This window comes from Pleurodeles waltl, chromosome 7, assembly GCF_031143425.1.
Source record: "Pleurodeles waltl isolate 20211129_DDA chromosome 7, aPleWal1.hap1.20221129, whole genome shotgun sequence".
NCBI classification, from domain to species: Eukaryota; Metazoa; Chordata; class Amphibia; order Caudata; family Salamandridae; genus Pleurodeles; species Pleurodeles waltl.
Window position 1 is genome coordinate 599,644,386 of NC_090446.1, and position 21,666 is coordinate 599,666,051.

The 21,666-nt window shown below is 45.3% G+C and overlaps 1 protein-coding gene across 2 annotated transcripts in view; it reads left to right on the top strand.

The window, feature by feature from the left end:
• The window catches only part of GRK6 (G protein-coupled receptor kinase 6), a 201,620-nt gene that overhangs the window by 143,171 nt on the left and 36,783 nt on the right, over window positions 1-21,666 (top strand). For both annotated transcript variants that reach the window (XM_069244490.1, XM_069244491.1), the window contains 2 exons: window positions 6,461-6,550; window positions 16,206-16,414. In XM_069244490.1, the coding sequence (XP_069100591.1) occupies window positions 6,461-6,550; window positions 16,206-16,414 (299 nt within the window). The remainder of the gene's footprint in view (window positions 1-6,460; window positions 6,551-16,205; window positions 16,415-21,666) is intronic.

Below are 21,666 nucleotides of genomic sequence, written 5' to 3' on the forward strand. Positions count from 1 at the left end.
CCGGGGGGGCAGAAATGGCCTAGAAATAATTTGCCCCCCCGAGGAGTGGCCCTTGCCCAAGGGGCCGCTCCCCTTGAAATAGCTTTATGAGTTGCGCAAGAGCACTGTTTAGATTCCAGAAGGGGGTAAGAGGTTTGAAGAGTGGAAAAACTCAGAAAAGACCTTTTAGAAATCATTTAATCAATCTGGAGGACCATAATGAAGGTGAAGAACCTGAACGTCTCTATGACGCAATTGCTGCCAGGTGAACCCTTATGGAGGAATGGGCAAGACCTGAGTACGCCAAATGCAGCAAATAAGGCAATATTTGTTCCGGTGATGAGGAAATAGGATCAATCTGTTGCTGCTGGTACCACAAACAAAATCTATTTCATTTACATGAATAGGTTTTGTTGGTGTTAATTGCTCTGGCCCTTGACAGTATATCTCTGCACTCCTGCGGAATGTTTAGATGTGCAAACTCAAGATGCTCAGGAGCCATGCTGACAACTGCATTGATTGAGGATTTGGATGCAAAACTTGTGTGTTGTTCATTGTCAGCAGATGCAGAGATATTTTCAGTGGGATATTAGACTTCACTGATAGAAGAAGAAGCTCCGTGAACCAATGCTGGCGAGGCCAGTATAGGGCTATTAGTATCAGTGTGCATTGTTCCTTTTTCATTTTGGTTAGGAACCTCTGGATCAAGGGAATGCGTGGAAAAGTGTAGGCAAAGATTCCAGACCATGCTATGGAAAACGTATTCCCCATGATCCCCATTGGTGATGCCAGCTTGCGTAGTATTGGCATTTGACCAGCTGGTGAAGAGGTCGAGGTTGGGTGTTCCCCACTGAGAAAATGTGTGGTTGACTGTGGACCGGTCCAGTTCCCATTCGTGACACTGATTATTTAAGTCTGCTGAGCAAGTCTGCTATCTTGTTTGAATGCCTGGAAGATTAACTGCTGTTAGGAGTATTCCATGCTATATGGCACAGTCCCATATCTCCTGAGCTTCCTTGGAGAGAGGAAGGGATCTTGTGCCCCCGTTTGTTGATGTAATGCATCGCAGTGGTATTGTCTGTTCTTATTACCACCTCTGAATTGGCTATCTTTGGAAGGAACGCCTGCAAGGCTAGTTGGACTGCTTTTAGCTCTAGAAGACTGATGTGCATTGTTTGAAACTATGGTGGCCATTTGCCAATTATTTGCAGGTCCTGCAAATACGCTCCCCAACCCTCTGAGGCAATAACTCATGGGGCTGGGTGATGAAGAAATGATAGGCCGATGGAAAGATGATGTTTCTGAGACCACCAAACCAGAGCCTTGGTGATGTCCGGAATGATCTTGATGGGATTTTCGAAGCTTCTTGAGACCTGGACCCACTGCAGACTGCACTATTCTTGAAGGGGGCACATTTTGAGCCTGCAGAATGGAACTAGAGGGATGCATGAAGACATCATCTCCAATAACTATTTTTAAAGGCGTACTGAAATGGATTCTTTTCTTTGCACTGATTTTGCCGGGGATAGCAGTCTTTGTTGTCTACAGTGGGGCAGGCAGTGCTGGATTGAGTGTTCAGATTTGCCCCCTAAAAATGTTATCGTGTGTGATGGTTGTGGCTTGAACTTCTCCAAATTTATAGTTAGACCTAAGCTGTTGAGTAAGGCAATGCACTTTCTGGTTGACCTGCGTGCTGCTGAGAAGATGTTTGCTTTTATCAGCCAGTCGTTTAAATATGAGAATACTTGATGTTTTCTTCTCCTGAGAAAGGCTGTGACAGGAGCTAGGCACTTTCTGATTATCCTTGGAGCTGATTTTAGACCGAATGGATGCACTCGAAATTGAAAATGGCTTCCTGCTACCATGAATCTTAAGTACTGTCTGTGTGCTGGATGAATTGGGATATGGAAGTATGCATCCCTGAGGTCTAGGGTAGACAAAGTCTCCCTGGTTCAACCGGAGAAGGACATCCTGTAGAGTTACCCTGTGGAATGGTTGTTTTTTCAAATAGATGTTTAATTCTCTGAGATCGAGAATCAGTCTACAGTCCTTCCATTTTTTGCAAATGAGGAAGGATCTGGAGTAAAATCCTTACCCTTGCTGTGACGGTGTGCCCTTGAGGAGCATTTTGTTGATCTCTTTCCAGATCAACAGATACGTTGGGGAAGTATTGGGAGGAGGTATTTGGACAAACTCCAGCGTGTGTCCGCACTTTACCAGTTGTACGACCCACTGGTCCGATGTTATGGTTTGCCACTGCTGGAGAAATAATGAGATTTTTCTGCCTAGATTTAGAGGTAGGTGTTCGAGGGTAGCCGGAGCCCTGTACACAACATGCTCTGCGAGCAGAGTCTTTATTTTGGACAAGCTGAACATCCTCTGGCTGTAGACCTTTTGTAAGCTGCTTGCAAGGTTGTCTTTAAGAGTATTGCTGGCGAAACTGTTGGGAGGCGGTTGCGAACGATGGATATCTAAACTGCTGATATGAAGCATTTCACATCCTCTTGTGGCACGAAAGAAAGACTTTCGAAACTGCAGAGTTCCCAAAGATTTTGCTGTTTCTTTGTCTGACTTTATTGACTGCAATGCCTCGTCAATATGTTTCCCAAAAAGTCCTTGACCATCAAATGGAAGGTCTAGTATTTTATTCTGTACTTCCAGATGAAATGATGTGGCCTTCAGCCAACCTTGCCTTCTGAGGACAGCAGCCCCTGCAAACTAATGAAATGCAGTAGTGGCTATGTCCATTACACAATCAGTTATCTCTGCCAATGTGCATTCTCTCTCATGTAATAACTTTTTAGCTTCCGCTTTAAAGTCCTCTGGCACTTGATCAACATATGGGGTGATGTCAGCCCAAAAATGCCTGTCATATCTGGCTAACACCACAAGGGAGTTAGCTGCTCTTACAGTTATACTGGACATTAAAGAAAATCTTTTGCCAATATTATCCAATCATCTACCTTCCTTGTCCGGAGGTGCGGATATTGGTGTAGAAGGATTTTTGGATCTTCTCTGGGCTGCTTGTGTTACCACCGAATCTGGGAGAGGATAACCAGTCAAGCATGCTGGGGAATCTTCAGGTGCTTTATATTTTTTATCTAGGCGTGGAAGCACTGCTGTGACTGTCACTGGGTTTTGCATGTGTTTCAAACCTTCCTCCCATATGTAACCGACTAGTGGCATGAAGCTAACTGATTTTTGGAATGGTTCCTTGAAGTCACAGAGAAAGCAATCTATTTGCTTGGACGGCATGGGAAGTGCAAAGCGCTTAGGAGCCCTTTCCATAAGATAATTGAATCTTCCGATGTCTCTAGAGGTGAATCTACCTTTGAAGTTGAAGGAGAAGGGGGAGCTGGGATTATATAATCGTCCCAATCCGACTGGTTGTCGAGGAGCTTACCTTCCTCTTGTTCTCCTTCCGATATGTCAGTCTCATGTGGGAGGGTCATATCAGGTGTGGCCACATTCGCCAACGGTAGAGTGGTCGGTGTCTCTCGCGGGGAGGCTACCCGAGAAATTGTAGATGATGGTAGCTGAGGTTGCACCTCTTCTGTAGCAGGAAAGCGCCTATTATAGTTGGCTAGCATTGCTCGTAAGTCAGAAATTAAAGTGTTTGGCAAATAAAAACCCTCTTGATATGCTCGATCACCTACATATTATTGTGGGTCATAACTTCGCCATACTCATCATCCTCCTCCTGGTACTTTACATTCAACTGTGAGGGACTGTGCGCTGTTCCAATTGGACTCTCCTCATCTGATTCGTCATCACCCTCCAAGAGATGAACTGGTATTAAAGGGGATATTTTACTAGGAGAAGTATGCTCTGGTGTAATTTTGGTAGTTTCCTGTCTTTTGTGTATTTTTTCCCACATCGACAAACTTGTTGACGGTGTCGTAGACGAGCTCGTCGGTGTCATAAACACCTTCGTCAACAGCGTTACAGGAGCACTCGTCGATGCTCCTTTCGTTGTCGCAGATTTTGAAGATATTTTAACCGTCAACGGTTTCGTGGTGGAAGCTACCATCGACGGGGTGGTTGTCGTCAATGATGATGACGGTAATGAAGAAACCATGGTTACCTTCATGGATGATGAAGCAGTATAGGTCTTCGTCCTCGTCGACGGTGGGTGTCTCGTCATCAACATTGTCGTTGTCAGAATAGCTGTCGTCGGTACTATTACAGAAACCGTCATCGACGGTGGAACAGATTTCGTCGTTGCCATTGACCACGAGGTTGTCGACGGTGGGGATTTGACAAGTGGTCTGTTGACTGCAAGAGCAGAGGAAGGTCTCTTAAGCGATTCAGCTGACTTCGAAGGAGGCACAGAAGATTATTTTTTAGCCCCTTCTGACCTGCTGAAATGTCCTCTTTGCCCTTTTGCAGAGAATTTGTGTGGAGATGAAAAAGGGCTGTGGCCTTTGTAAGACCCTGAGGTGGTCGTTTTGTAGGCCTTTCTTGGCTGCTCTGAGGAGGTCCTTGAGTGAGAAAAGGGGAGCACAGCTCTGAGGAGACTCCCTAGCACGACGTGCTGTAGAACATCTGAGGAACTGGAGCTTCTCTCAGGAAAGTTCTAAAGGGTGGTGTCACCTGAGTGGTGGGCTCTTAAGTTTGGTCCTTTTTTCTTAACCCCTTGTGTGCAGTGGACGAGACTACTTCTTCCTGCTCTGGGCCCCCAGGGGGAGCGCTAGCGCTCCCCCCCCCCCATGGCCTGGCACACCCCTCCACTGGGCAGGGATGGAAGGGGAATCGCTTCCCCTTCCACCCCCCTCCCCCTCCCATGACCCCCGTGGCGTCTGATGACGTCAGCTCACTTTCGCTCGCTGACCTCATCAGAGACTTTCCCCTCGGCGCTGGAAGCTCAGCTTCCAGGACCCGATTGAAGTAGAAATGCAAAGCATTTCTCCTCCGATCACGTGGAGGGGGCAGAGAAGCCTGAAAGGAGAGGAAAGGCCTTTCCTCTCCTTTCAGGCTTCTCTGAGCATTTCTGCTGCCCATGAACCAATTCCTAGAGCTTCTATGAAATTCCTTTCTTGGAAAGTAGCTCTCCTTACTGCTCTAACATCAGGCAGGCGAGTCAATGAGATACAAGCACCGTCTATACAAGATCCCTTTTTACAGATTAAACAGGATAAAATAATCTTGCACCCGCATTTCATACCAAAAGTCCCCTTGGACTTCCATTTAAATGAGCCCTTAATTTTTAAAATAAAATGTCCAAATCCTACAACTCCAGCAGAGAAGGCTCTATACTCTTTAGACATTAAAAGAAGCATTAAATTCTGTCTTGAGAGGACCAAAGCATTTTGCAAAACCAGCCAACTATTTGTGGCTTTCAGGCACCCCAACGGGGTCAACCCCTCGCCAAACAGAGCATCACAAGATGGATTTCTTCAGAAATCCAGTTTTGCCATCAAGCAGCGGGCAAGCCACTGCAAACCTCTGTTTGTGCTTTCAACATGTGCAGTATCCTCATCCACAGCACTCTTTGCAGGTATACCGCTCCATGACATTTGTAGGGCAGCAACTTGGAGAAGCTGACATACATTTACCAGACATTACTGCTTGGTTGCATTGTCTCAAACAGAAGTAGCAGTGGGCCTGGCAGTCCTAAAAAAAAAAGTGAGCTATATCTCTCATCTCACCATCCTCTATTCAGATCTGCACATTGGCTGTTCAAATAAAAAGAAAAAAACTTAAATGCATTGTAAATTCTCATAAAAAGTTTAATATCTAAGTTATGTATATGTTTATTTAGACCTGTGATGAGTATGTGTATAGAACAGAGATACATGTTCTACAATGTGCCTCAATACTGCTTACTACTCTGATTCAAGCATGTGAATCTATGAAAGTTCCAATACTGGAGTACTTACCGGTAACTTTAGTTCCCCAGAATTGAATCTTTTCATAGATTCCCATGAGACCCGCCCGCCTCCCAGAAGAACCTCACCTTCACCTCTCTTATCTCCGTTATATTCTCTGCTTAGAAAATCTGAGGAACTGGAGCTTCTTTCAGGAATATTCTAAAGGTGGTGTTCCCTGATTGGTGGGCTCTTAAGTTTGGTCCTTTTTTTTCTCCTTGAAATGACTCCTATAGAGAGGCCTAAGTGCCTTTAGGTTTAGCCTATGTTAGTACTACTTAATTAAAAGGTACCGGGGACTCCCATCTCGACGACGGGGAATGATTCAAGTATGTGAATCTATGAAAGATTCCAATACCGGAGAACTAAAGTTACAGGTAAGTAACTAATTTTGATTTCTGCTGTGCTAGGGTCCCCTTCATGCCCCATTCAGCTGTAATGGTTTTGCTCTCCCAAACCAGATTTCCTGGGACCTCTCCAATGCCATTTTTATTTGTTGGTTATAACATGTGTTGCAGATTCAAGCAATGTTATGCCTTCTCCTTGTTTCTCCAATATAAACTTTTCAGTTATGTTCTCTTACTAGTGTTTTATTCTTTTGATCCCACTTGTAGGTCACATCCGCATTTCAGACCTTGGCCTGGCAGTGCACATACCGAGTGAGCAGAGGATAAAAGGCAGAGTGGGCACTGTGGGCTATATGGGTAAGTGAACCTTTATACTCTTTCTGCACCGCAGTGTACTTATTCAGGTCCTTCCACTACTTTGCATCGTCATTCTTGGCCTTTAAAGATATTTGGCACTGATTTGGCCAGCTGCTTGCCCAGACTCATTGTACTGCTAGCGGTGGAGCTAGAAAGTGATTCTCAACTGTTGAACTGATGCAGTTCGTACTAGAAGGCGTCTGAGCAGAAATTTAATGTCCAGAGACAGTGATATTTCATCCTTAAACAACTGCTTTGTTTCCAGTCACAGCATAAGGCTTTGGATATGAAGCAGCAGTGACAGAAAAAATTAATTAATCTGCCTTTAATTAATAATGTTTTTAATCTATTAATGGTTGAAACGCTCCAACATGATGAAATTTGCATCAAAGTTGTACTGGGTGCCATTCAAGTAAAATTACTCTGATGTCAAACTCCTTCCAGCCTCACCTTTCAGTATTTCAAGGTTTCTTTCCGCAGCCATTAAGCCAACACAGTCTTTCTTCATGGTCTCAGCCGAGGACAAGAAACCCCCAATCGGTTTCTTTTATTGTTGAGGATTGCCTTCTGAAGTGTGAGATACAAAATCAAAAGGAGAGCATCCGTTTGCCTCTGTGGCACCATCTCCAACATACAATTTACCAGAGCACTAATCCAGTTCATACACAACTGCACACAATCCCCATAGCTCTGAAGTTCCATTATAGTCACACATACATCCTTTATTAGTATCCACCAAAACTCCACAAGGGTGTTGGATTTTATAAAATATTTACTTGACAATAGATGGAATTCTTTAGAAATCTAAATGTCCTGTAATACTATATACTAGGAGGTGACATTATGAACATTTTCTTGTCGTATTAGAGCTCTGTTGAACGACTCTGATTAGGTTAGTTCTCATATCATGTTAGGGTTTGGATCATAGGAAAGCTCCAGATTTTGCCACCATTCCACAAATGTACATACGGTAGGCAGTAGGCAGTAACTTCAGAGTTGGAAAGCCCTGTGGGTCTGTGCATGTCCACAAACTTTCATACTTATGGCTATCAACCAATTCCTCTATGTAAGTATTTTTCTAGGATGGCTAAAAAGAGGGGCATACGTAAAGTAAATATTTGCAGGGACTCAGCAGATTTTTGCGTGAGCAGACATGTTTATTTGCTCATGCAAAAATGGACTTCACAAACGTTTTGGGAGAAGTGCTGTTTCCAGGCCTACTTCCGTAGTCCCTTGTGTGTTCCTGTAGGCTATGAATCCACATCAGCACACAGACATATTATCTGCAGGTATAGATTTGTGAGATGCTCTAAGAATCAAGCCTGTATTTTAATATTCATGTTTCTCATTATTTTTTACTGACTCTCCATTACTGACCTTTTAAAAAAATATATTATTGGCATTCGCCGCACACATTTTACTGAATGATGAGCCTGAGAAATACTTAAAGTTGTGCAATAGTTTAAGAAAACATTCTGTTTCCAGTTTAATTTTTTTTGCATACATTTAGTTTTAAGCCAAAGGATTAGTGCTACAAAGGGTGGGGGCTTCATTGTCTAGTGGGTAAAATAAACATGAAAAATTGTCCTTGACCGCAAACAATATGTTCTGGGCATTGGATGATAGGAATACAACACCAATCGCCACCCAATTTGTGTTCTCTGTGGAAATTACTATTTTTCAGACATTACACTACATCCCCACATTCCTCCACATCTCCTGGTGTACAAATACTTGCAGTTAGGACAAGGGACAGCAATAGGAGGCAAGGGATTGTAGTATTGCTATTTGAGTGCTGAAGACTGACTCTCTGTGGCCCTCATTTAGCAGTTTTTCGATTTTCTGACGCTATTTAGTGAGGCTTGAGTATATAATATAGCCTTTGCAGGGACTCATTACACTTCAGTTGCGCCACATTATGATCATAACTGCAATATTCACTCCACAAACTGAGTAGCTTTTGTGCTCGAATGATGGGTGTTAATATCACTGAAAAATCACTGGCAATCAAATAGCAACCACTTCAGACTTAAGAATGGAATTGGTCTTGGTGTTGGATGTAATAAGCAGTCATGTACCCTGACACCATATGTCCCTGAAGCCTGGGCTACTGTTGCAAGTCAAAAGTTGTGTGATAAGTGTGCCCTTTGCACCTGAAGGTGATCAGAGAGTGGTAAGCAAGGTTGGGTTCCCTCAAGGGATTGTCATAATTAGTCATAAGGAATGAATTGCACCATCCATGCATTATGTCCTGGAGCGCTTTTAGCAAATACAGTACGGGAGATTGTATACTGGATCGTCCTAAATCTTTGTGTCCTCCCATTTTTGTGATGATACAGCATCTGTATAAACTAGTGTTGGGAGTGGAATCTGTTGGAGTAACTGAGAAAATGTCTAAAATATTCAAGGTGTTCCATTCAAATTCCACAACACCCAAGTTCTGTCTTTATGGTTTCCATGTTTTTGTGACTCGTTTGAAGCATGTTCTTTAAATTACATATTCTGCATACTCCTGCTATCTAGTGTTGGGCATAAAGTTTTAGTAGTGTTTTTTTTTTCTTTTAAAAAGTCTTTATTCTAGAGGTAGCTTGTGACTCCTCCCTGAAGTGCACAGTGCACCAAAACAAACTGAGATTGTTGTTTTTTTGGTCTTCTGGTGCAGACATGCATTTCGAACTCCAGGACCAGAGCGGTTTAAAAATTCATGCCAAATAAGAATGATTATTTGAGTCGAGGGGTGTGGAGAATATGCCATTCCCATTCTGCCCGAAGTGCAATTTAAAATACCCATGAGTTGGATTAACAATCGTGACCACGAAGAGGTGAATTGTTAAGCCTGTGAGGCATTTAAAAATAAAAAAACAAACTGCTATCAGAGGAAGCCCCACTGGCCCCACTACAGCATGCAGAATAGAGACACCATCAAACAGTCTGCAACTCTCTGCTCCGAGGAGACCAAAGGATTTTACAAAGAGGGCATGAGGGCATCAATCGTATCAGCTGGTCAAGCAGCATAGAGCCTTAAAATCCTCTCGTATGAGGGCTCTGACTTTGAGGGGGAACTATTTCAGCAAGAGGCAAGTCCTGGACCCAGGGCAAACACAACACCCAGAGCTTCCATTCCTCCACAAACATTTGAGTACCCTGGTCCTCTGCTCTCAAAAAGTCACAGCCAGAATCCAAGCACTGCTCCCTAGTCGATTGCGCATAAAGCCCAAGGCTAGAGACAGTGACCTCATTCAGCATTTGTCTCTGAGCTTGCCTCGGCGTGAACAAACCTCAAACCAAAGATCCAATCCAGAGAGCACCTTAAATTTCCATCCAACACTGAGGCTCTTACCTTGGAAACTATACCTGCTTTGAAGCTCACACTGTAAAAACCTTTGACACTGAGCTCAGCAACATGAGCCGTCGAACTCAGAGGGGACAGATGTTAGAAAGCAAATGATTTACATAAACCCGTCTTCGAGGAAGATTCTAGCGTAACATCCTGAGCAAGAGTCACAGCTGCCCCAGCCAACACTCCTGAAGAACATTCATGGAGGAAATCTCAGGAGTTATAGTTCTACCCTGTTCCAAAGAGGAGAGTCCAAGCCACATTTCACCATTTATGTTCACACCATAGTTTTCATCAATACACCATAAGGCCCCACCTCTGTCACCACAGGAGTCTGTTCACTCACTTCAATCATTCAAACCATGACAGCAGTTATGATCCACAAGACCCATACTTTGACCATGCACCACCTCAAGATGGCGTTGATGCATGGGAGGACTGAAATGTAGACTCACAGGACAATAACAGTCTGTAGCTATATCCTTTAATGCTTTATCTCCAAATGACACCACAGCATATCATGCGGTAATACAGAGGGGCACAGACCTTCATAAGAATAAGTTGCATGTAGATGGCAAGGGCATTTCTGTTGTGGAAACCCTCTCTTAGACAAAAATATTGATACAGTTTCTCCTGATGGTCAAAAACATGACAAAATGCCCGAGTAACTACTTCAAGGAACCTATCAAAGCCAGAGTTGTGACACAAGGGTTGAAATGAAGTATTAATTTGCACAGACGATCCTCTTTATAATAAAGGCCATGTCCCACCAGACTCTCTGGTCATAAATGTGGCCAGAAAAGAACAGATGGTTAAACATCTTCCAAAGGCATGATGAAGTGAGAGAAAGAACTAGTAAAGGAAGGCAAGATAATATATAACACCAACATTTTTGCACCTTAAATTCATCTGACACATTCTTCAGATAAATCAGTATTGGAATCACTCTCAAAAAGTCATACATGGCTGCGCATGCCTGGTTTTTGCCCAGAGGTGCAATACCTCATCAACGTACCGGTTAATGATGAGTACCTTTTTGGCCCTCAAATATACACCTTGCTTAAGAAAATAAATGATGCGGACCCCTCCAAGTCAACGGGTACCTAGCAAACCCAGTCTCCCTGGTCTGGATTTAGGAAGCACCAAACTTGATGAGGTGTGAAAACTGTGACTGCACTGGAAATTTGAGGATTCCAGAAACAAGAAGGACATCCACCCAAGACCTACGCTAGAGGTAGTTACTGAAGCAAGGGTAGCGGAAAGGGTTGAGACAGCTCCAGTAAACACACCTCAACCTCAAAACAGTGATTTGCCATCATTTCCTCAACTTTCCACCAGTCACCCAGTGCCTTCGAAGAAAGAATCGTCTTATTTCTTTCACAGTGGGAGGAAATAGCTGTGGGCAAGTGGGTCACGTTAGTTGTCCAGTTAGGTTTCTGCTTGGGCGTTCACTAAGGCTTGCCAGAATGCAATGTGTCAGGAACAGCAGGCTGTTGCAAGAGGGAAGTACAGGTAAATCTCTGCAAAGGAGTGATCACGTCGGTTTTCCCACACCAGCAGGGTCAAGGAGTGTTCTTGCTGTACTTTCTCATTCCCAAAAAAGTACTGTGCTGCCTGTTCTCAATCTCATTTCGCTAAATTGATGCACCCTGTTGTAGCATTTCAAAATGACAGCCCTGCAGACCGTCATTGCTTTTTGCACTGGAGACCACATGGCAAGCATTGGGTTCAAAGGCTCCAACTGCCACAGCTCTACACATCTGGCATGTTGTTAGCATTCTTAAAGTACGAACAATCATTCATAGATATGTTGACAATAAACCTCATGGATCCATAGTCATGACAAATCAGGCCACTATGGGTAGAGTTCCAACCCATCATTTTGCCTACCATGCCACCTTTGTTTGGGCCTAGCCATATGCAAATCAGTTTTGAGCTTGCTCCACCTCTCACCCGATCAGCGAAAAATAGTCTAAGGTGAAATCAGTGCCAATGCATATTATTGAATGAGGGAGGAGCGGCACAGCATTCGGTGACTTGAAGTGTTTGTCTAAACCGAACACTAGATGATAGGATTTTGTAACACATGGCTCTACGGCCGTGCACATTGCAATAGATGCTTACAAGGTCTGTAAAATTGTCCTTCCGGTGGACACTTCAAAAATGCAGATTCCTCACCTCTTAAATCACCTCCAAGACCCTGTGCTGATAAATGTTGCCTGGTCTCCAGGATCCATGTATAGATATTGTAGGAAACTGGGTTTTTGTTGTAGTAGTCTCCTCACGTTTTGCCTGGTATTTGATGAAACTTTGACCGAAGTGCACTGGGATCCTGCTAACCAGATCCCCAGTGCCAGTCTTTTTTTCCCAAAAATGCACAATTATTCCCCCAACTGGCAATACCTTTGGCACCCCTGTATATGGTACTTTGGACAGGGGTACCAAAGAAGGTCCTCAAGGGCTGCAGCATGTTGTGCCACTCTCAGGGACCACTCATCTAGCTCATCCAGACTGCCATTGCAGGCTGCGCGTCTTGGTGCAGCTAAAAGTGAAAACATGACATGGCCCCCAGCCTGTGCGCCATGCCCACTAACACTGCATGCAATATACCTAAGTCTCCCTTACAGCAGGCCTTACAGCCCTATGGCAGGGTGCAGTAGAGCAGCTATGCCCTGGGCTATGTCTTTGTCGATTCTTAGACATAGTAAGTGATCAGGGAAGCCATTTGAGGAACATGTACTGGGCACTGGTCAGTTCCACAGCTACATGATGACTTCACTGAAAATAGGATGTTTGGAATCAAACATCTTGTATTAATAAACCCTCACTGATTCCAGTGATGGATTTATTAATACATGAACCCAGAGGGCACCTCAGACGTGCCTCCTGAAAACCTGCCAACTGCTAGTTAGATCACTGACTAGTTCTTATCAGCCTGCCACCAACAGACAGGTTTCTGACCCCCAGGGGTGACAGCCTTCACTCTCAGGCTGTCCGGAACAAAGCCTGCCCTGACATGGTTGTTACACATCCCTCCCAACAGGATGACCTGCGAATTAGCATTCCAAGGCAGTGGGCTTCAAAGAGCCCACCGCCTTTGGTATGTGAATCTGGCTTCCCTCAGAGGGGAGGAGCTACTGACCAACCACCACTATTCTCCCACCCCGGCCACCCCGGCCACCCCCTCCGACCCAAGGCCCATTTGGTACCTCGACAGGAGGGAAAATGAGTAGTCTGAGAGGCGTGTCCACCTTCAGGTCAGTTCCACCCCAAGGTGAGCTACCTGAAGTGGACATGAAATTTGGTGATGACAGAACTAGGAACTCTAGCACAGGGTTATGCCCACTTCCTAGGAAGTGGCCATATGCGGGGCATAGTGACATAGTGACCCCAGAGGTAAGTATCCCATTTGCTACTAACCTACACTCCCCTAACGCCCCTAGTCTCACTATTTAGGGGAGACCCTGGCACCAGAAAATGTGATCCTGCAAACCGGAAATAAGAAGGACACTAAGGAAACACAAAAGCAAGAACTGAAGACCAGTGACTGACTAGGCACCAACCCAGACAGCTTGCCTGCTGACTTCGACAATTGTGACAAAGACTCCTCGTCCTGCAGTTGCTTGTGACTCCAAAAGCCCGGGAGGATTGCCAGCCTTAACCCAAGAATCAGGAACTCCAGTGAAGTAGCAGATCTGCTCCACTGCATCTTGCAGGCACCCCAAGAAGAACTGAGAGGACTCTGGACTACCAAAATGCGACACTGGACAGCACCACTGCACCCAGGCCCCCTAGCCCGATTCAAAGTGGGCCAACAATGCCAACGTGGTCCCCAGACCCTCCAGAGACCAAGTTCATCTTGGCTCTTCCCACTGTGACCTTCTTGACGATGCCTGCAGCCTCTTTGTGCAAGGCCTCCTGTACTGTGAGTGACCTGGAGACAAAAACCTGACACCCCAGGAAGCCTCTTCATCTGGCCGCCCCGGACCGAGGAAAAGAGGACCAAAAGGTGTCTCCCCAGCCTTGTGAGACCTGATCCCGCTTGTTGGTTCAGTCAGACTGAACCGCCGGTCCACATCTGCAGCCGCTTTCTGTAGGCCCCCTCTACTGTGAATGCCTCTGGTGACAGAAACCCAACACTGGGGCCAAACTGAGGTGGCATGGTGAGCAAAAGAATGATGGATTAAACCCAGATCTGTGACTAGGGGTGACTGTTGAAAGGTTTCAGCACTCCATCCTTCATCCTTTTGTGTTGCGAAAGTTGCCCTAAGTGGCCAGGGTATGTCTAGACATGGGTCCTTTGCTCACTGTACCACTGGATTCACGCTAGCCTGGCTGATAAGGGGTGATACCCCAAAACCGGTCCCAGGATATTTGTTTCCGATCTAGGGACACCCTGGCTTTGCATTTTCGGCTGGGCTGTTCCCATGGGAAACAGGGTCAAGACTGATTTACATATGGCTGGGTCCAAACTGGGGTGGCATAGTGAGCAAAACAACAATACATTAAACCCAGCTCTGTGACTGGGGATGAGTGTTGAAAAGTTTCAGCACTCCGTCCATCATCCTTTTGTGTTGCTACAGAAAAAGTACCCCCACACCTTGGTTAAAAAAAACCCAGGGTGTGAGGGGTCATTAGTTTTTGTTTTTAAACAACAAACTTATACTTTCGGAATTTGTTTTTGAAAACAAATTGCTTGGTGTATGGCCTTCAAAACAGACAGGCTGTTGTTCAAACTTTTTGTACCTTGATAGGAACCGACATGATGGCAGTTCGTGAATGTACAGAAATGTGTAAATTTGGCAGGTGATAGTCTGGGTGGTAGTGTCTAATGTCCTCTGCCACCCTGAAGGGCTGAGTAGTGCCCGCTAAAGTTTAGATCTAGAGACTTTTTGGAAGCACCCCATTTGTTACTTACTCTTTCTGTTATTTTACTATTGTGCCCAGTCAAGTTCTGTAGACCTGTATAAACAAGGACTGCTTTTCTAGACATTGTGGATACTATTGCAGTAATGGTTATATCAGTCTATCTTCTGGTCTAGCCAATCTTCTGGAAGCTTGCAGGCCCAGAGGGGTTTGCATTCGTTTTGTTCGTGACTTTCTTATCAAAAGGTTGCTCATCTAGGTTTTTTTTTTTTTAATCCCACCATTTAGAGTCTACTCAGTATTTTTATTAAATCTCTACTGTCTCTGGTTGAACAATGTAGACTTAACATTATAGAGCCAAACAGTAGTCCTCCTCCAATGAAAATCCAGTTGTCATTAGCATAGATGAAACAGAAGTCAAATGTGAAAACCCCTCCATTTTCCTCTTTGACGTCTTGAATGCAGAGCAGCTGTCTTCGGCTAGATGACTGTCGGACTGAAATGATAATCTTTCGATTTCAGACCAAATCGAAAAATACCAAATAGAGGGTCAGTGTCTCCACTTCCATTAAAAGCACCTCTGTCACTCAGAAGATTGAGAATCTTCTCATTGTCCATGACACATGAGAGCACTTGGTGCAAATACATGAGCGATATTGTCTAGTCAGCTATTTCAGTTAACAATGATGTTCAAATACCATTCACAACATTACCCATCTATGTAAAGTTGTTCACCGGTATTAACTATTAACAATTTCACAAGCATTCTATGTCAAGGATATCCAAAGTAAATAATAGAATACAGTGCACTCAACTGTCTCTACACAAGCCTGAGAGGCGATATTTCAGAAGTCAAGTTCAAGCTTCCTCACCTCCGGTGGAAAAGTTGAAATTAAAGGTCGGTGCATCATGCAGAAATGCCTCTGCCATCCAGTGTCTGGCTACTTTAAAACTAAAATAATCAGGGTTCGATTTGCTGTCATTTGAAGGGTTCTGCAGCCAGGCCTGGGATCCAAAACAGATGTTGGGTAGAAGAGAGGTCACATCTTAAAACATAGAATCTGAATGCCTCTGTCATGCAACTAATTGTTGTTGATTCATATGCCATTTCAATCTCTATTCAAAACCCATCTTTTTTGTACAAGTCACTTTGTATATTGCTGTTTTGTTACTTAATAATTATAGTTCTGTGCTTTGGAATTGTCTTTAGAGGCACTCTATACTTAATAATCACTCACCGTTTTGATCAGCTTCCTCCATCCATCATGCTGTAGATGTCTCCTTCCCAGGGATATATACGTGAAACTGAGTGAAGACATTAATAGTAATGGTATGTCCCTGGGCAGACAAGAAAATATTTCAGATCAGCCAACAAAATACTAAACATACTGGCAAGGAGTAAAGGGCATGAAGTCCATGTAACTAAAGTAACTGTTTTTGTTCTCCTTACAGCTCCAGAGGTAGTAAAAAATGAGCGATATACATTTAGCCCGGATTGGTGGGCTTTGGGCTGCCTGGTGTATGAAATGATAGAGGGGCAGTCCCCCTTCCAGCAGCGGAAGAAGAAAATTAAGCGAGAGGAGGTTGAGCGACTTGTGAAAGAAGTTCAGGAAGAATACTCAGAGAAGTTTTCAGCTGAAGCGCGGTCTTTTTGCACCATGGTAGGAAGACCTTTTGGTGTTTCAAGCAGTTTGATAATAGCCATGATGGGAGTAGCCGTATTTTAAGTATTCGTTTTTTCTTCATTGTGCTACCACCTTATTGATCCACATACTCGTTTGTAATAGTAACTACATGATTGTGTGTTTTGGCACCATTGCCAGTTGCGTTACCTTTGAAGAAATGGTTTATTTGCCACTGGACTTGATGTAAATTGGTAATGCGTGAGGTTGTGTGGACTTGGAGGTAGAGCTTTGACCCAAGTTCTTCTACTGCCAGAAGTTTCTGGGCCAAGCATTACAGCATTATGATAGTGTAGGATTGCCCTTAGTTGAAAGACCTTGCATCTCCCCACACCACGGCGGGACCTTTCACCTGCATCCACTACTGCTTCACGTCCACTCTAAGATCGACCACCACCACTGGCCAACTCTTACCCAGAACAACTAAGCTGCATACTGATCTACGCCAGATCATTCTGCAGACACCATGAAGGTCTGGGACACCATCTCCACCCTCGTACCCAACGTAGCCATCATTACAGAGGCCTGCCTCGTCCAAGCTTCGTCCCCCGATATTACCACTGCTATACTCAGCAACTACAAGATGAAGCACTGCACCAACAAACACGGAGGTGGCATTGCTATTATTCATAAAGAATCCATCAACTCTAGCCACATGAATGAGACCAGGACATTCATGGAATACATGAACTTCCAGCTCCAATCCAATGATGATACAACCATCAAAGGCACACTCGCTGACAGACCCCACCTGCCACTGAATCCGAACACTCCCTCTTCTTGGGAGATCTCAACTTCCACCTTGACGACCTCACAGACAACAACCCCATGGACCTCCTTGAATGAATGAACAACTCAGGCCTCAAACAACTGGTCACTGACCCAACACACAAAGCAGGGCACATGTTGGACCCATTTTTACGTCCTACAACAGAATCCGCTACAGCCAAACCACAGAGGTCACCTGGTCAGACCACTCAGTCATGCATTTCACCATTGCCAGACTCCAGCACACCACCTCCAACAACCACAGCGCCCCCCACCACATGTGGACCAAGGTCGCCCTTCACAACTGGGAAAATGCTCCCTGCACCATCCTACCCAGTGACATTGCAGACCTGAACCTGGCAGTAGAGAAATTCAACACCTGGATCACCTGTGGTACACACCAAACTGGCTAGACCGCACAGACCCAATAGATAGGCTAGTAGGTACACCCCAGAACTCAGCATGGTGAAACGTCTGGAAAAAAAGTGGTGAACCACAAGAAACATCCTAGATCAGGCCATCTACTAAGAGGCCCTCAACAACTACCACCACTAGCTCATAGCCACCAAGAAAGGACCAGACACGCCGGATGGAGATCAGCGCCAACCACACCAAAGAACTCTTTGCTATAGTCAATGAGTTAGCCTGCCCTCAAGCCACAGAAAACTCCATTCTTCCCCTCAGGAACTTTGCAACACCCTCGCTGATTACTTCCACAAGGAGATTGAGACCATCTACAGAAAATTCGACCCCCTCCCCCTTCCTGTTGCCACCCTGAAACCACACCCACCACAGCTGCCGTCCACTCGCTCACCGCATGGGAGCTGCTCACCAAACCATACAAAAATACTATCATGAATTCTATCCACTTGGGGGCATCCACCGACCCCTGCCCCTACCGACTCCGCAACCTAGCAAGCGACATGCTCAGCTTACCACCATCATCATCACCTCCATCACCACTGCTTCCTGGAGCCCTGGAAACACGCAAATGTAAGACCTCTCCTCAAGAAACCATTGGCAGACCCCAGCAAGCTCCAGAACTACTGTACCATCACTCCCCTCCCATTCCCAGCCAAAGTCCTGGAGATGGCCATCAACCTTCAACTCACGCAGCATCTGGAAAACAACAACCTGCTGAACCCTTCACAATCTGGATTCAGAGCCAACCACAGCACTGAGACAGCTCTTATCACATCTACAGACGACATCCGCACCCTGCTCGACGAAGGAAAATCCGCTGCCCTAATCCTGCTGAACCTCTCCGCAGCCTTCGACAAGGACTCTCAATTCACGCTCCTCCACAAACTGAGACAGATCGGAATCACAGACAATGAGCTCAAATGGATTGCATTCTTTCTCTCAGGGCGCAACCAGAGAGTCTGGCTCCCTCCATTCACTTTGCAACCCAAGCACACCATCTGCGGCGCCCTCTCAGAGCTCCTCCCTCAGTCCCACTCTTCAGTATCTACATTACTCCTCTTGCACACAGTCAGAACCCACAACATCACCATAGTCTCCTATGCCGAAATACACACAGTTCATCCTCTCGCTCTCAGCAGACCCCACCACTACGAAAACCAACATCCACAACTGCATAAAGAGCATCTCCACCTTGATGAAGAACCACTGCCTGAAGCTCATCACTGAGAAAACTGAAGTTCTGATCTTCAGCAGACACATCTCCATCTGGGACGATTCCTGTGGCCAGCAGAACTTGGCCCCACCTCCCTAATCCGAAAGTTCTCGCCCGCAACTTTGTTATCTTTCTATACAGCGAACTCTCCATGAAATGCCAGATCAACGCAGTCACGACAGCCTGCTTCCACACCCTCCACCAGCTCCGCAAAATCTTCAAGTGGCTCCCGGTCAGCACAAGTAAAGCAGTGACGCAAGTTCTCATCACAAGCAGACTGGACTATGGCAACACATTCTATGCGAGTACCAGCACCATTCTGATGAAGAGACTATGGCTTGTCCAGAACTGGCAAGACTGATCCTCAACTTACCCAAAAGGGACTGTATCTCCCAGCACCTGAGAGACCTCCACTGGCTCCCCATCCAGGAAAGATGTCAATTCAAGCTCCAAACCCACACCTACAAGTCCCTCCTTGACCTAGGACCCTCCTACCTGAACCACCGCCTGAGCTTCCATCGAACTCCCAGAAACCTCTCCTCCACTCACTGAGCCCTTGCGTAGGTACCACAGGCCAGACACTGCTGCAGCGGAGTTCGCTCCTTCTACTACTTAGCCACCAAGCCCTGGAACACCCTCCCCCTGCGCACCTCTTCCTCCCTAGGAAGGGGCTCAAAACCTGTTTTTTCGACCAACGAGGTAGCACAGGGCGTAGATACCCACCCGGGTGACAAGCAGGACTCTAGCAATACAGATTGATTGATCCTCCCTTTGTGCGTTTGGCATTCCCTATTATTATCCACATTTCTTGCCATGGAATCTACTCCCCTCGTGAGCGTCTCTGCCCCGAATAGTCATTGTATCCTCAATCATCCCCTTTTTCTGCTTTCAAGCACTGCTCCCCACCTAACACCCTATTCTGTTCTTTCATTTTATTCCACAGTTTACAAGTTGTTTTATTTATGGATACTTCTGACCGCAGATTGCCCATCTTCCCTGTGCCAGACTGAATTCAAAAGCTCCTGAATTTGCCACAGCAGGACAGCTAATGGTGCTGTCAAGCTCTAATGCAACTCTCTCCAGCATCTGGACAGGACGACAAAGAGCCCTATGTAGGTGTGATCCATGTGCACTGACATCAGTTCCATTTTCTTCCATTCCACGCAATGCTGAAGTGAAGCAAGGCTCCCAGCGATTACAGTACTTATTACCAAAGCCTTTATACTTCTGCAGACTATTTTTTACAGTGTGCAAGGATGTCTCTACCAAAGTTGATTTGCTTCACATTATATGATATGTAACAGAGGAGGATGACTGTCGGATCCGCATGATGTTTACTTGTGGTGCCACAGCAACCAGCATGACTCAAGGTCTTGTGCACCCTGATGCAATCCAAAGCCATCAGAGAGAATAAAGCCAAACTGCATTTCACTGAACTCAAGAAGTGTGGTACATCTGATCGCATTGCAACGCACGTCCTGGTCCATGTGGCCTTAGTCATGTAAGGGCCAAGTCGACAAAATGAGGATAGGAAGTAAACAAGGCTCTTTGACGTCCAGAAGCTTGCAGTCTGGGGGGAGATCTGACTTTCTGCATTCCAAAAGCCCAGTGCCAACTTTGCTTTCTTTGGACATGTGTCAAACCTCAAGCCAATACAACCAAACCTACCTTGCCATTGTCGTTGAGACTTTCAAAGAGACTACCATGCAGATATTCAAACTGATTCCCGCTCCTCCTCGCGAGTGTGATGCAGAGGCAGATAATCTATTAATCTCTCAGTACACTGGTGCAATCTTATATCTAAATTTACAGAATGGCATTAGTCTAGATTCTGTCCCAGAATCAGTCCTTGATTCTTCCTTATGTCCTATAGCTGAAGAAATTGCCTCTTTCACAGTTTTGGTTAGGAGGGTGACAGAATGGCTGGAACTGCCCCTCCCCACTTTAGAATCTAAGACTAACCTTGCTAAAGAGATATTTGCATCCTGGACCTTCTACTTCAGAAGCTCTCTTGCAATTTAACAAAGTTCTAAGTGACATGATTAAGTCAGATGAGTCTAAGTCATTTTCTATGCTGGCTGTACATTCTTGAGGCCACATTCACCTCCAGAGAGCCATGTAATGAGGCATCCACTTGCAAGGTGAACCTCTTCCTTCTGTTACTCCGTACATGGAGTCCAAGAAAATTAACACAATAATCAGGAATTCTTTTTTTCTTCAGGCAGTCTGGCGCTGCACTGCTCGAATGCAGTCTGCCTGTTTAATCACTGCGCTTACATCCTGTAGGACATGAAGCTTGAGATTGTGCCTGCGCTGCTTGGAAATCTACATTATGCTTTTGCACAAATGATCCATGATGCATAAAAAGCAGCTAATCAGATGTTGCATTCCAGCCTGTTCACCACAGACTGTGTTGTTTGTGCAAGGGGCTACCAGTGTCACTATTAGATGACATGCCTGGAGGTGCTCCACTAAATTTTCTGGAGACGTTTAGGCATCATTAATACTTATGGCTTTTGAAGGTGTCAGACTTTCTGAATACTAAGCTGGTGTACTTCTGGAGTGTTACAAAAACAGCAGAACTACAGCTCATTCCTCTGGATTGCTATCCCCCCGTCTGCCGATTCCCACAGCAGTTCAGGAAGTTATTCTAGGTGCCTTGCCTTTTGCCAGCAACAGCAGTTTCAGCTCATCAAGGAACCAGCACAAACTTTTTGAGGCAATAGGTAAGAGGTACTGCCAAAGGTTTGGGTCTTCAGTAGCATAAGTCCACTTCGTCTCCAGGGAATGCTTCCAAACTCACTTTAATTTGCTTTCAGTGGTACTC